The sequence below is a fragment of the Chelonia mydas genome, chromosome 3 (genome assembly GCF_015237465.2).
Source record: "Chelonia mydas isolate rCheMyd1 chromosome 3, rCheMyd1.pri.v2, whole genome shotgun sequence".
Classification (NCBI taxonomy): Eukaryota; Metazoa; Chordata; order Testudines; family Cheloniidae; genus Chelonia; species Chelonia mydas.
Window position 1 is genome coordinate 16,349,983 of NC_057851.1, and position 13,981 is coordinate 16,363,963.

A 13,981-nucleotide genomic window follows, 5' to 3' on the forward strand; every position below is an offset into this window, starting at 1 on the left:
CTTGCTTGTTTCAGTCATCTTCTACATACAAGATAACTTGTACTATTTCCATTGCAGCTAAGTTATGCCTATAGGAGTTTCATACAAAACGCAAAGGATATAACATGATACTCAGAGGACTGAGAAATGATCCTATTATGCTGACCCGAGATAATACAGGACCCTCCTGACGGCTGGAATAACAACAATAAACTACTCAAGCAGGGATGAAAACTTGAGTTAAACAGCAAGTTAGATGAAACCTGTAATTATTAACTTACAACTTGAAACCAGATTCAATCAGCATAACTCTAGATGCCTAAGAGGAATTTAACAATAAAATATGGAACTGGAGAATGGTCTAAAGCCAGTATAGTAGCTGGGTTGAACTTCCATGACCTGCTGTTTAAAAAAAACTAAAGGTACCTGTGATGATGTTCAATGATCACTCTGGGCCAAAAATATTTGAAAGAGATCCTCTTTATTTAGTGATGCAGATCCCATTGTGTCTGTGAATCAGAACATGGGATTCTGCAATGCTCCTCCCCCAGACTTCCTTTCTGGGAACTTAAAGCGCATTTCCCAATACCACACCTGTTTTGCCCCATCTTTAGAATATGAATTGGACTCTGCTGCCTTGGAACTCAATGGAAAACCTCCCATGGACAATTTAGAGGAGAGCGTGTATAAACGCTGGGGCTGGGAGGATTTTGTAGCAGTGGGTGTGATCATCACAGAATCGCAAGCCAGAGATGTCAGCGATGGGAAACCATTATTAGTAGAGCCCTGTGTTTATTGCAAATATGAAATAACATGAAATAAAATGAAAAAACATAAAATGGAATAAAACAAAAACTCCCCCCGCAGCAGCAACTTCGCAGCTCCCGTCCCGCGGGGCTGGGCCCAGCTCCCCACACTGGGTATTGCAACCTGGCACTCGGGGTTGCAGCACCACTCAGGTTTGACCCAGCTCCCACTCTGTCATCATGATGGGGGCGACAACTGGGCCAAACCTGAGCAGTGCTGTAACACCATGCGCCAGGTTGCAACACTCAGAGCAGGGAGTCAGCCCAGCCCTGCGGGACAGGAGCCACTACGGGAGGCTGAGTGTAAGACAGGCTCACACTGGTGACAGGAGCCAACCTCAACCCCACTCACCCCCACATGTGGATAAAATGAAATAACACAAAATTCCCAAACAAGAAAACAAAAAATTATAAAAAAGAAAACATTTCACAGGGCTCTCCCTATTACGTCGCCTCACTTCCCCAGTTCTGGCAGCACAGGTTTGTTCCATGTAGCATATTCCAGGTTACAATATTATCTATCACAAACCTTGCAACAGCAAAGAGGAGGCCGAGGTTTCTGCCAATAACCCCACCGTACCATTTGTTTGGTGCCTATAGTCATTGTCACCCTTTGGTTACTCCATCAGTTAGTCCCTTGGCAGGTTTTTCAGGAATTGCTAAAAGCAGGAGACATTCCTCTCCGTTCAGCTCTCCCCAAGCTCTGGAACCAGAGCCAAACCTGGCTGACCTGTCATCAAAGCTACTGAAGTTTGTTCAGAGAGAAATGTCTCAGTAATATGATATTCCACCCGCACGCCCATCCCAACCTTTATATCAACATGCTCAGTTCCACAGTCCCCTCTGGAGCAGGTCAGTGGCTCCACAGCACCGTTGGCACAGGACTGCCCCCGCCTCATTCAGTGGATGAGCAGGAAGAGTGACAGAGTTCAGGCTGCAGGATCACACACAGCAGTGCAGCATGACATGCATCATCACTAAAAGCCAAACCCTGAAGTCCCTCCCCACCCAATATTCACTCAGGCAAAACTCCTTGTGAAGTCAAACTCGAGTTTTGCCTGAGTCACAGCTTGTATCCTGCCATGTATCCTCTTTGGCCCAAACAAAGGATTCCATCATAGAAATGTAGGATGGAAAGGTCATCTAGGACATCTAGTCCAGTCCCCTGCACTGAGGCAGGACTAAGTATTATCTAGACCATGCCTGATGGGTGTTTGTCTAACCTGTTCTTAAAAAACTCCAGTGATGGAGATTCCACAAGGCAATTTGTTCTAGTGCTTAACTATCCTGACAGTTAGGAAGTTTTCCCTAATGTCTAACCTAAATCTCCCTTCCTGCAATTTAAGCCCATTATTTCTTGTCCTGTCCTCAGTGATTAAGGAGAACAATTTATCACGCTCCTCTTTATAACAACCTTTTACGTACTGAAAGACTATTATTATATGCCTCCTCAGTCTTCTCTTCTCCAGACTAAACAAAGCAAGTTTTTTCAATCTTTCCGCGTAGGTCATGTTTTCTAGACCTTTAAATCATTTTTGTTGCTCTCCTCTGGACTTTCTCCAATTTGTCCACATCTTTCACAAAGTGTGGTGCCCAGAACTGGACACAATACTGCAGGTCTTGTCAGTGCTGAGTAAAGTGGAAGAATTACTTCTTGTGTCTTGCTTACAACATCCCAGAACGTTGTTAGCTTTTTTGTTGCAATAATATTACATTGTTGACTCATATTTAGTTTGTGATCCACTATCACCCCAGATTCTTTTCTGCAGTACTCCTTCCTAGGTAGTCAATTGCCATTTTGTATTGGTGTAACTGATGATCCTTCCTTAGTGTAGTACTTTGCAAATGTCCTTATTGAATTTCATCCCGTTTATGTCATTGTGACCTAGGGTGACCAGACAGCAAATGTGAAAAATCGGGACGGGGCGGGGGGTAATAGGGACCTATATAAGAAAAAGACCCAAAAATCAGGACTGTCCCTATAAAATCAGGACATCTGGTCATCCTATTGTGACAGGAAATGATTATACTATATTTTAGCCTAGCTTAAAACCCTAATCATTTATACTTCTGTAACATTTTTCACCCAGAAAGATCCTAAAGTGCTTCACAAACTATGGACACATGCAACAGTATGGATATGCAGCGAGCTCTTCGTTAAGGGCAGTAGCCAAAGCACACAAATGCAGGATGAGGAGATTTTAGTGAAGGGCTCCTGGGCAAATATCTGCTTTTACAAAAAGTACCAAGGGTTATTTAACAGTTACATAGAGAAAACAGGCTCCCAGATTTTTAAGAGTTCATCTGAAAGACCTACACACAACAAACTGCATAACATCCAACTGATCACCTCAGTCATGTGAGAGGCTGTGTCGGCCCTAAGGAATCTAGAGTTCCAACCGGACATTTAGACCACTATGCCATCATCTCCAGTAGTTGTGCCTAGTAGTTGCTAATACTTGTGCTACTAGGTCAGGTGGTCTTATCACCTGATACTAAACATTATCTTGGACTTCTTGTAACTTTTCACTAAAAGGGAAGGGGCGTCAAGTTTGGGGAAAAAAGGATTCCCACCTTAAGTAAATCTTATTTAAGGGTGGGGAGAAAGGCAAATGGGACTCTCCTCCATTGCCTACCCAAGAAGAAGGACTTCTGAAAGAACCCGAATGGACAAAGGAACTAAACTGAAGGGAAAGGCAGGGGTGAGTCCAGACTGAGACAGGGGTCCAGTCTGTAAGAAGAAATAACTGCAACGCTGAACTACAGAAACTCTGCATCCTGCCTAATTCAACATTCAGGGTGAGAAATTATATTTTGTAACCTGTTTCTTTAATGAATCAAGCTTAGTTTGCGTGTTTTGTTTTATTTGCTTAGTAATCTGCTTTGTTCTGTTGGCTCTCTCTTTAACTACTTAAAATCTACCTTTTATAGTTAATAAATTTGTTTTGTTTATTATTAAACCCAGTTTCTGTAATTTCTAACTTGGGAGGGGACAAGAAGTTGTGTATATCTTGAGGGAGGGGGTGAATTTATGAGCTTGCATTGTATAGATTTCTCTACAGCACAAGACAATATACCTTCGGGTCTGCACTCCAAGGCAGGTGGACACCTGAGTGCTGGGGCAAGTCCCTTAACCTGAGTCTTCCCAGAGCTGATCTCAGTGTCTATGTCATTCTGCAGTTGGGTGTGGCCCTGTCTGTGTGTGTGCTGGAGGAAACTTAAGAGCCTGACTCAGCAAGACAGATAAAAAGGGGGCCCATGCTGGCAAAACAAGCGGGCTCAGTAGTATCTCAGGACAGCAGGTGGTATCTTAAAAGGGGCAACCTGTCACAGTGACTAGCAACTGGGAATACAGGATCTGATCCGAAGCTTGTTAAAAAGGAAGACTCCCAGTGACGCTAGTGTGCTTTGGATCAGGCCCATAATGCAGGGGCCCAGCAATGTGGCATGTGCATCAGGAAGAGATTTCCAGTTGGAAGTGCATCTCCTGGGTTCATTTTGGTTTGTATTTGGATTTCCAATTGTGTTTGTTCCATCACATCAGACTCTATTCCATCAAAATAAGAAGCCTTTCCCTGCTGGTCTCTAAAATAGCTAATACAGTCACAGGGCACTCCCCAGTTGGTAAATTCACAGAGCTGTGTCAACATCCACTCTGCTTCTGCTACCTCCGTTCAAAATACACTTCCTTGTCCGCTACTGCCAAAGGAAGCAACAGACTTATAAACAACCTCCCTTAGCAAATGCCCCTACACAAATCATTCCCAAATGTTATAAATCAGTAAAATTTCATCACTGAACAAAGATGGACCAGATGCTGCTTTGAGAGGAATAGTTATTGCTCTACTGCAAAACCCTGATGCCTGATTAAGTAGAACCACAATGTACATCTAATACTATGACACACGGAACCATATAGAGTATATGTAACAGTTACCGCTGATCACACTACTTTGGCTAGCAAATAACATCAAACAAATCTTGGGGTGTTTTTCCATTAACTCGGTGGGTGCTAATATTTTTGTTTAAAATGATAGAAACTGAGAACCAGAGACCAAAATCTTGTTGCAAGCAAATACAACAATATACCAGTGTCTCCACTCAGAATGGGAGCATCAGCACAGTTATCCCTTTACCAAAGCTCATACAGTGGGATGGTGATGGATGAATTAAACAACATTCATTCCATAAATTCTGCTTTTCATATCAACCTGCTGACAGGAAGAACTCAGCATTAAGCCATTCACAGAGGCTGCCAGGCCCCTAGTTAGTCTACATTCCCAAACAGAGTTGCCATACACTGCACAATCAGCTTGATGAATGACAAACTTCCATGCATTGCCACAATAGGTTGACCTCTTAGTTCATGAGCCAGAACAAAGGCAACGCAGGGAGAGGGCACATGGGGGTCACGTGCCCTCTCAGATATAACTGCTTCGCTTGTACTAAGCATGCTTACACGGACTGAGCATGCTCAGTAACATCTGCTGAAGCCGCTGCCCTCACTCTGCCCTTACTTGTGCCCCTCCCCCCACCATCAGCAGGTACAGGTCATCTCTGAACCAGCATGTTTCCCAAATGAACGTTAAAGAAGCTTACCACAGGTGTAGATTACATTGAGGTGCTTGTGGACACCTGGGTAACAAGGATCACTGAATTCATAGGTGCTGGCATATACACTGCAGCTTCTTTTTCCATGGCAGCGTCTGGTCATGAGCTGGAGAGCTGTGGCTGACTGACACTCTGAAAGGGAAAAAGATAGGTAACTGTTCTGAATGCACGCCATCCTTGTCAGAACCTTTGGGAGAAAACCTATCAAATGTAGGCTAGGAACAACAGATCAGCACTTTGACATTGACGTGAAATATTTCAAGGCCTCCAAGCCTGCACCATGAAGAGAATACAACTTTAAACTCATCAGTTCAAAATCATGGGCTAGATAAGAGGTGACCAAACTACTGCAGGCTGGAGGGGGAAAGAGACCAGGAACCTTCTTCCTCATTGACATAAACAAGGTTATGAGGCAAGGTTATGAGGCAAATGAGGCAGGTTTGTTTTCAGAGGGGAAAAAATGACCCACAAAAGAAATAATAATAATACCTAGATCTTACAGACCACTTTTCTTCTACAGATCTCAAAGCATTTTACAAAGGAGGTCAGTGTTGTTATCCCCATTTTACAGATGGGGAAACTGAGGCATAAGATATATGAAGTGGCTTGCCCAACATCATTCAGCAGAGCAGTGGCAGCTCTGAGAATGGACTCCAGGTCTCCTAAGGGACAGTTCAGTGCTAAATCCACTACAGACACATGCCACCCTATAGGCTAACCTAAGAGAATGTCACATGACCAGAATGCACATGAATTCTAAGGACTTTGGATCATCTTGTGGAATTCCCATGTATCTATGTTCAGTTTTTATAATGGCATTCCCATGACAGTAGAATCTGAGTGCCTTCCATATCAATAGCAATAGCGAACTCCCCAGTAGACTTAATGGTGCCTCTGGTTCTCCACCTTTTTGAAAGGGTGAACATGGAAACTCTGCTTGGGGCCCTGCTTTCACTAGTTTATTTTAGTTGGCTGGTTGATGTTTTTTGTTTGTGGGGGGAGTTGGGGTAGTTTTCCAAATCTCCAAACCTTCAGATTGTGAAAATACCATGGACTATGTCATTCAGAGCACTGTTGTTGGAAGTCTGTAACCTTCCAGGCTGGAACAATAGAACCCGAAGAGCTGAGAACTCCCACATTTGTCTTAACAGGGGGCCAGACTTTTACCCTGACTATGGCCGGGCGTACACTAAAAATTTAGATCCACATAGCTACATTGCTCAGGCGGGTGTGATAGGGCTTGTTTACATTATGTGGGGCTACAAAGGCAGAGCTGCGACACTGCAGCAGGCCGCTGTAACTTCGCAGTGTAAACGCATTTGTGACAGAAGGGGTTTTTCCATCACCCCCCACCTCCCAAGCAGCTTCCATCAACCACGCCGCATCAACACCAGTGGTTAGGTCGACATAGCGATAGTGCTCAAGGTATGTAGCTATGTCTATGTACATTTTTAGTGTAGACCAGGCCAAAAATTGACACCCCGGAGCACTGTAGCTATGCCAACCTAATTCCTGCTGTAGACATGGCTCGGGTCAATGGAAGACTGCTTCCGTCTACCTCGCTACTGCTGCTCAGTGAGGTGGAGTTCCTTCAGCGATGGATAAATCTTTTCCATTGCTGTAGAATGCGTCTACACTACAGAGTTACAGTGGCATAGCTTCAGCGCTCTGTAGTTCAGAGAAGCCCTATGTCTATTTAAAGACCAAAATAATTAAACTTTTAGTTCTGCTTAGATTCAGCAATTATCCAGTGTGGCTGGAAATGCTGGGCCTATTTGACTAACCCAGTCACCTGGATACATTTTGAATATGCAAAACAACAAGGTGAATATTCAGCCAACTATTATTTTAAATCAGGATGTTCACTGTTGCTTTCATGAACTAAGGTGAAAATGACTTTCACAAACCTAAACACTGAACTGTGTTTTGGGTCTCATGGTGATATTCGGTATTAACTATATGAATACGGACAAATAGAATAAAAGAAATTTCTCAGACATTAAGTTATTTTTAAAAGCAATAATACAGAGATATGTAGAAGGTGGGGGTAATATCTGCAGATATTGCCATAATTCCTAATCATCTAGTTACCTGAGCTCATAGGTATCACATTAATAAATAATAAGAATGTATATTCTACAGAATTCCAAACTTCGAGGCACTGTATAAACACTCATGAAGCACCATGACACTCTCGTCTATGCAGCTCAAGTGTAATATTCAAGAACTATCCCTATTTTAAAGATGGAGAAACTGAGGCAAAAACTGCCTCAGATTGCCCAGCAACAAAGCCAGGAATAGGACTCAAGATTTCTGACTCCTACGTCTGAGCTCTGCTCATTACACAACACTATCTCAGTAACTAACCAGGAGGCAGAAAATGAACCTAGAAGAAATGGAATGTTAGAGCTGAACCAGTGAGAGCCATGACTGACAGGTGAGAATTCAGAATACAAAACCCAGCAGAGGGCGTCATGTCTTTATTCTGAAATCAAAGGTGACATTTTATTTTGCATGCTGTGCATGACAAAAGAACAGGGCTACAGGTCAGGATTTTCATACTGAAACCCCCAAGCTTCTGTAGGCAATTTTTCCTTTGAGTGCCAGAGGTCCCCATTGGAACATCTGGAAGGCAGCAATCCTGCTTTAGTCCTTTGTCATACAGCCAATAAAACGATATAAGCCCTGTGCAGCTTACATGGGGAGTGTCTACTCCTTGAATTTGTTATTGTTCTCATGCAGGACAGTCAGTCAATGTTCCAATGCTCCCTACTCAGGAGCAACGCCACCTCGGTGGGAGTGTGGAGAATTAGCCATGCAGCTCCCATTACTGTTACCACAAGGTGCATGCACTACTGAAGGTACTCTCCCTTTCGAATACATGCTGGTAAGAATAAGCTGTAACAAGTGTGACAGGGTCGGGCCAGGTGGCTACAGGAGAGTAATTTTTATATATTTATTTATTTATTTATTTGAGTGGCACGTTGGGGTTTTATTGCAGTGCTGGGGTGGTGCCCATCACCGGGGCATCAGGGTGTGGCCAAGGCCAGGCAGGGCCATGGGTCTAGCATCGCCTCAGGCGGCTCAACGGAGCTACATGGGCCCCAAGCGGGAAGCAGGGGACACCGGGGCGGCGGGGGCAGCCAGGCCCGGCGGGGGGTTCTCGGACTTGCCATGGGGTGCCTCAGAAGTCGGGCCGATCCTTCTTCAAGCTCTTGTAGAGTAATAGAAGGCAGATATATTAGCCCCAGGTTAAGTAGGTCCCTTTTCCCTGGGTAAAGTAACAGGAAAGGTTCCAGAACAATCAGGAACCTTCTGGAGACAATTAAGACAAACAAGCTGATTAGAACACCTGCAGCCAATCAAGAAGCTGTTAGAATCAATTAAGGCAGGCTAATCAGGGCACCTGGGTTTTAAAAAGGAGCTCACTTCAGTTTCTGGTGCGCATGTGGGAGCAAGAGGCACTAGGAGCTGAGAGTGAGAACGTGGACTGTTGGAGGACTGAGGTGTACAAGCATTATCAGACACCAGGAGGAAGGTCCTATGGTGAGGATAAAGAAGGTGTTGGGAGGAGGCCATGGGGAAGTAGCCCAGGGAGTCATAGCTGTCACACAGCTGTTCCAGGAGGCACTCTACACAGCTGCATTCCACAGGGCCCTGGGCTGGTAACTGGAGTAGAGGGCGGGCCTGGGTTCCCCCCAAATCCTCCCAACATCTGGTCAGACACAGGAGGAGTTGACCTGGACTGTGGGTTCACAAAAACGGCCAAACTGAGGGCTGCCATGAAGCTCCAAGGTGAGCAAATACGCCAATAAGCGCAAGACCCACCAAGATAGAGGAGGAACTTTGTCAGACAAGCTACATCCTCTCCCCTACACCTTACAATACTGTGCTGCCTCTTTGCGTCCCAGCCCTTCAGATTCCTGCACATAGAAGAGACTGCTGCCTGCTTTCTTACATGTACATCTCACCTCCATTTCCAGGCACCACCACCATCTTCCCTGTTATTTAGGGCCTCTCTCCTGCAAAGCAGATCCAAGCAGGCTGACACTTGCACCCACATAATTGACTTCAATGAGACTTTGGGCAGCTACGAAGATGTACCTGAAGGTCTCCATTTGCAAGATCAGGTCTTTACACTGATCTCTGTATTTTAACACTCCATGGAACCAGTGTGCCATTTTGATTGTAGATTCCTCAGGGAAGAGACCTCGCCTCCTTATTTCTTTATTAAGCACCTTCGATGAAGTCCGTACCCCTCTCCAGCCAATATACACTCGTTAAAAGGGGCCAGAGCAGCATAAAAGGGTTCTAAACACCACAATTCCAATGGGGGAAAGGTTCCCCCATTGCAGAAACTGAAGAAGACAGCTGTAAGGTTGTCTTTCAAGGACCCACTTGCAAGCCCACGTGCATACGAAGCATGCCGTAGGCATGACTGGTGAGCAGAATGGGTGTGTTGGGAATGCAGCACCCAGCAATGTGGAGATTCTGTGTAGCACTGCAGCCCAGAGGGCAGTCCTGGAAGGTTGACTTAATTCAGACAGGCCTCCAGAGCTGCCTAAATTATGCTGGGAGCTTTTCCAACCCCCACAGCAGGCCATGATTGCAAGGGTGGCTAAAGCCATTTTAGCCCTCATCCAGGCTGCAAGTTCTGGAAAAACTTCCACTGACTTCAATAGGGTCAAGAGCACACAGAATATCACAAATTCTGTTCCCATTTATGTAACTGTAAAGGTAGGGCAATTCTCTTGGAATTAATGGAATTACTTCAGATTTACACCAGTATCATTGAGAACAGAATTTGGCTCAATGACTCCACTGCAAATTTGGCAAAATGTTTACTGGGAAGATTGTTTTCTACTACTACGAAGTGGATAGAATTATCATAAACTTGTTATGCAGTTAAAACAGGAATGGTTCAGGTGCTCACAGAAGCAACAAGGTGAGAAATCATCCAGGTGCCAATCCCCTGCATTACACATTGAATGAAAAAATGCCAGCGAGCCATCAGACCCTCCAAACAGGGCCAGCTCCATCAAACACTTCAAAGCGCTGGTGATAAGGAGGCCATTCAGCTGAATGTCAAAATGTCATAATCTAGAGTCTTTAGTTCCTTGTTAACTGACAGTGAAGATGTCAATAACACGTCTGAGAGACAGCAGGGTGATGTATGAGATTACAACACTCTCATAAATCATGGAGTCTCCATGATGTTCAGAGCTGTAGAAGTGATTTCTGATTTTTTCTTTTTACACTTGGGTCCCAGGAGCATCACTGTAAAAATGTTCAAAACGCTCAAGTTGAGTTGCATGATGTGGTGCATGCAGAGAGTAATGCAGAGATCCCAAAATACCTGGGGCTTGTTTTCAAATTACACAAATTCTATAGTGGAAATATTAAGAAAGCTATTTCTGGCATTGGTTCAGCGAAATCTGCAGAGGAGATCACTCTTATTAAGCACCCTCTGGCACTGAGGCTCAAAAAATCCTCTATTTATTAAATAGGACTTAGTTTGGAATTCATCTTGAGATCTCCACACAGTGAGAAATAAATGAACCACCATTTTCACCAATAAAATGGCATGTGTGCACTTTCAATATGTTACCTACTTGTCTTATCAGAAAGATACACTGGCTGCTCTTGGGAAGGAGATGTGTAGCTCACGGCGGCTATCCCACTTAGCACAATTTTAAACTAATAAAAGCCAGAAATGTGGATCTTGAGGAGATCTAGCTGAATGGTTCAGGAAAAGGATAAGACGCATTTGAGGTTCAAACCAGCCAAACAGATCATCAGTTCTGAGGTTACAGGTTTACTGCAAGTGTGACGACCGCTATCCTGGCCAACAAATACATCGGGGATTGAACAAGGAACCCATGGAGCTAAAAGCATAAGCTGCTACAACTTGAGCAAATGAGCCAAGGCTGTTTAATTAGGGCTGTAACAGACACAGACTGCAAACTGGCCTAGCGGGAGAACCTGTAATACACTCCCATAAGGGGAGAGAGAGAGAGAGTGTGAGTGTGAGTGTGAGTGTGTGTCATTTCAGAAGACTACACGGGCTGGTAGCCCATCCTCAAAGATCGAGGGACAGGAAACTGGTGTCAGTCCACTCCCTAGCATGTGGGCTGTGCAGAATTAGCTTCACAGCAAGATGACAACTATTGTACAGGTTTCAGAGTAGCAGCCGTGTTAGTCTGTATTCACAAAAAGAAAAGGAGTACTAGTGGCACTTTAGAGACTAACCAATTTATTTGAGCATAAGCTTTCGGGAGCTACAGCTCACTTCATCGGATGCATTCAGTGGAAAATACAGTGAGGAGATTTATATACACACAGAACATGAAAAAATGGGTGTTATCATACACACTGTAAGGAGAGTGATCACTTAAGATGAGCTAATACCAGCAGGAGAGTGGGGTGGGGGGTGGTGTACTATTGTAGAGCGCTGTGTTCTTCTACAACATGGTGGCATAAAATCAAGATTGCACTGCAAAATATTCAGAGTCCAGATTGCCCATAGACTCCAGACCCAAACTTCTTCATGGCTCCCAGACCCTGATCTTGAAGTGCTACTAGAATGCAAAATAGGAAAACTACTTTCTTCACTTCTGTAGTGGGAGAAGAAAGGTGGGTGTGTTTTCCCAGCAGCTCTTGCCTACAGGTGTGGGAGGGACAGGGTAGTAGTTTGGATGGAGGAAGGCAGTGTGTTAATTTGGGGGAATGTCTGGTTTTTCTCTTGTTCTATGTTAGTGTTTGTTATGTTAAATAACATACATGTGTCCAGAGATGTGTAACTGGGCACATTTTAGAAATCTAAAAATACAGCATGAGATTTTCAAATGCATTTAGCGTTGGCCTAACTGCTTCCACTGAGGTCAGTTACTGAGGAACTGAGTTCCGTCAATGCTGAGAGCCTTTTAAATCCCACCCATAGATAATGTAGATCAAATCTTATTGCAGTGTAAAAGCACTTTAGGCTGTTACATTGGATAGTTATTCAAACAGACCCCACTTACACAGGACAAACAGAGTAAGCCTCTGTTTTCAGAGCAGTCCTGAATTGTTTCTGTGCATTGCAGATATGCAGCTTGCTACTTCAGTTCCAGTGAAATTGCTAAACGTGAAATTGCTCTGCGTATAAAATGAGTTTGCTAGCCATTCTATTGTGCTCTGGACTCAATCATTTAACTCATCAAGCCTTTGGGACTGGTTTGGTTTTTTGCCTGCTTCTGCCACCATTTTACAGCTGAAGGATTGGAAAGAGGACCGCTGTTGTTGAATTACTTTTTGCATTAGTCATTGTCATATTATCCCCTCAAACTCTCCTGCTGCAGAGTTTCCTTTCACAGTTCTTAATCTGAGCTCTCACCAGATAATTCATCCTACCGGTTGCATTCGGTGTTAAAGAGTTGCTAGGCCGATATAACCCTCAGGATCTGCTCTCTCTTAATCAGCCTAACCTCTGAGCTGGTAAAACTCTAATCAAATGTCAGGTTTGACTAGTGAAGCCACAATGCTATGAGGAAGTATTTTACTATATGTGAGCATCACACACACAGCACTGAAGTGGTTTTAAAACTGTGAAGACTTGAATCAGTCTCAATAATGCAGTGGCCTTATTATCAGACTCGCTGCAACTAATGTATTTTCGTTTATTTAAAGCTCCTTGCTATCATGATTGTTCCTTTACTGCCTCCCTTGGCAAAAATTCCAAATGTAAGCCAGTCTCTATTAGTCACATCCTCATTTACTTAAAGCAGGTACTTTGGTTATTCATTGCCACACATTTTAATTTCCCCTTGGTACAACAGCTAACCAGCATCCATTTCTAAAAGGGTAACCAGAATCCGGCAGATCCAGAAAGACAGTCAGGGTTTCAAGGGATACTGTCACCTACATAAGAACAGCCATACTGGGTCAGACCAATGGTCCACCTACCGCAGTATCCTGTCCTCTCACAGTGGCCAGTGCCAGATGCTTCAGAGGGAATGAACAGAACAGGGCAATTATCCAGTGATCCAACCCCTGTAGTCCAATCCTAGCTTATGGCAGTTTGAGGTTTAGGGACACCTGAAGTATGGGATCAGCTCGTTGTCCATCTTTGCTAATACACATTTGTGGACCTAAACTCCATGAACTTATCTAATTCAACTCATTTATACTTTTGCCTTCACAGAATTCCATGGCACTGAATTCCACAGTGTGCTAGGTGAAGACACAGAATCATAGGACTGGAAGGGATCTCAAGAGGTCATCTAGTTCAGCCCTCTGCACTCATGGCAGGACTATATTATCTAGACCATTCCTGACAGGTGTTTGTCTTACCTGCTCTTAAAAAATCTCCAATGATGGAGATTCCACAGCCTCCCTAGGCAATTTATTCCAGTGCTTATCACCCTGACAGTTGGGAATTTTTTCCTAATGTCCAACCTAAACCGACCTTGCTGCAATTTAAGCCCATTGCTTCTTGTCCTATCCTCAGCAGTTAACAAATTTTTCTCCCTCCTCCTTGTAACAACCTTTTATGTACTTGAAAACTGTTATCATGTCCCCTCTCAGTCTTCTCTTTTCCAGACTAA

General features: G+C 44.0%; 1 protein-coding gene across 1 annotated transcript in view; it reads right to left on the reverse strand.

Annotated features, from left to right (window-relative positions):
- Window positions 1-13,981, reverse strand: part of EVA1A (eva-1 homolog A, regulator of programmed cell death) — a 303,636-nt gene that overhangs the window by 138,609 nt on the left and 151,046 nt on the right. Inside the window, exon 5 of the mRNA XM_043542176.1 lies at window positions 5,385-5,528. Within this exon, the coding sequence (XP_043398111.1) occupies window positions 5,385-5,528 (144 nt within the window). The remainder of the gene's footprint in view (window positions 1-5,384; window positions 5,529-13,981) is intronic.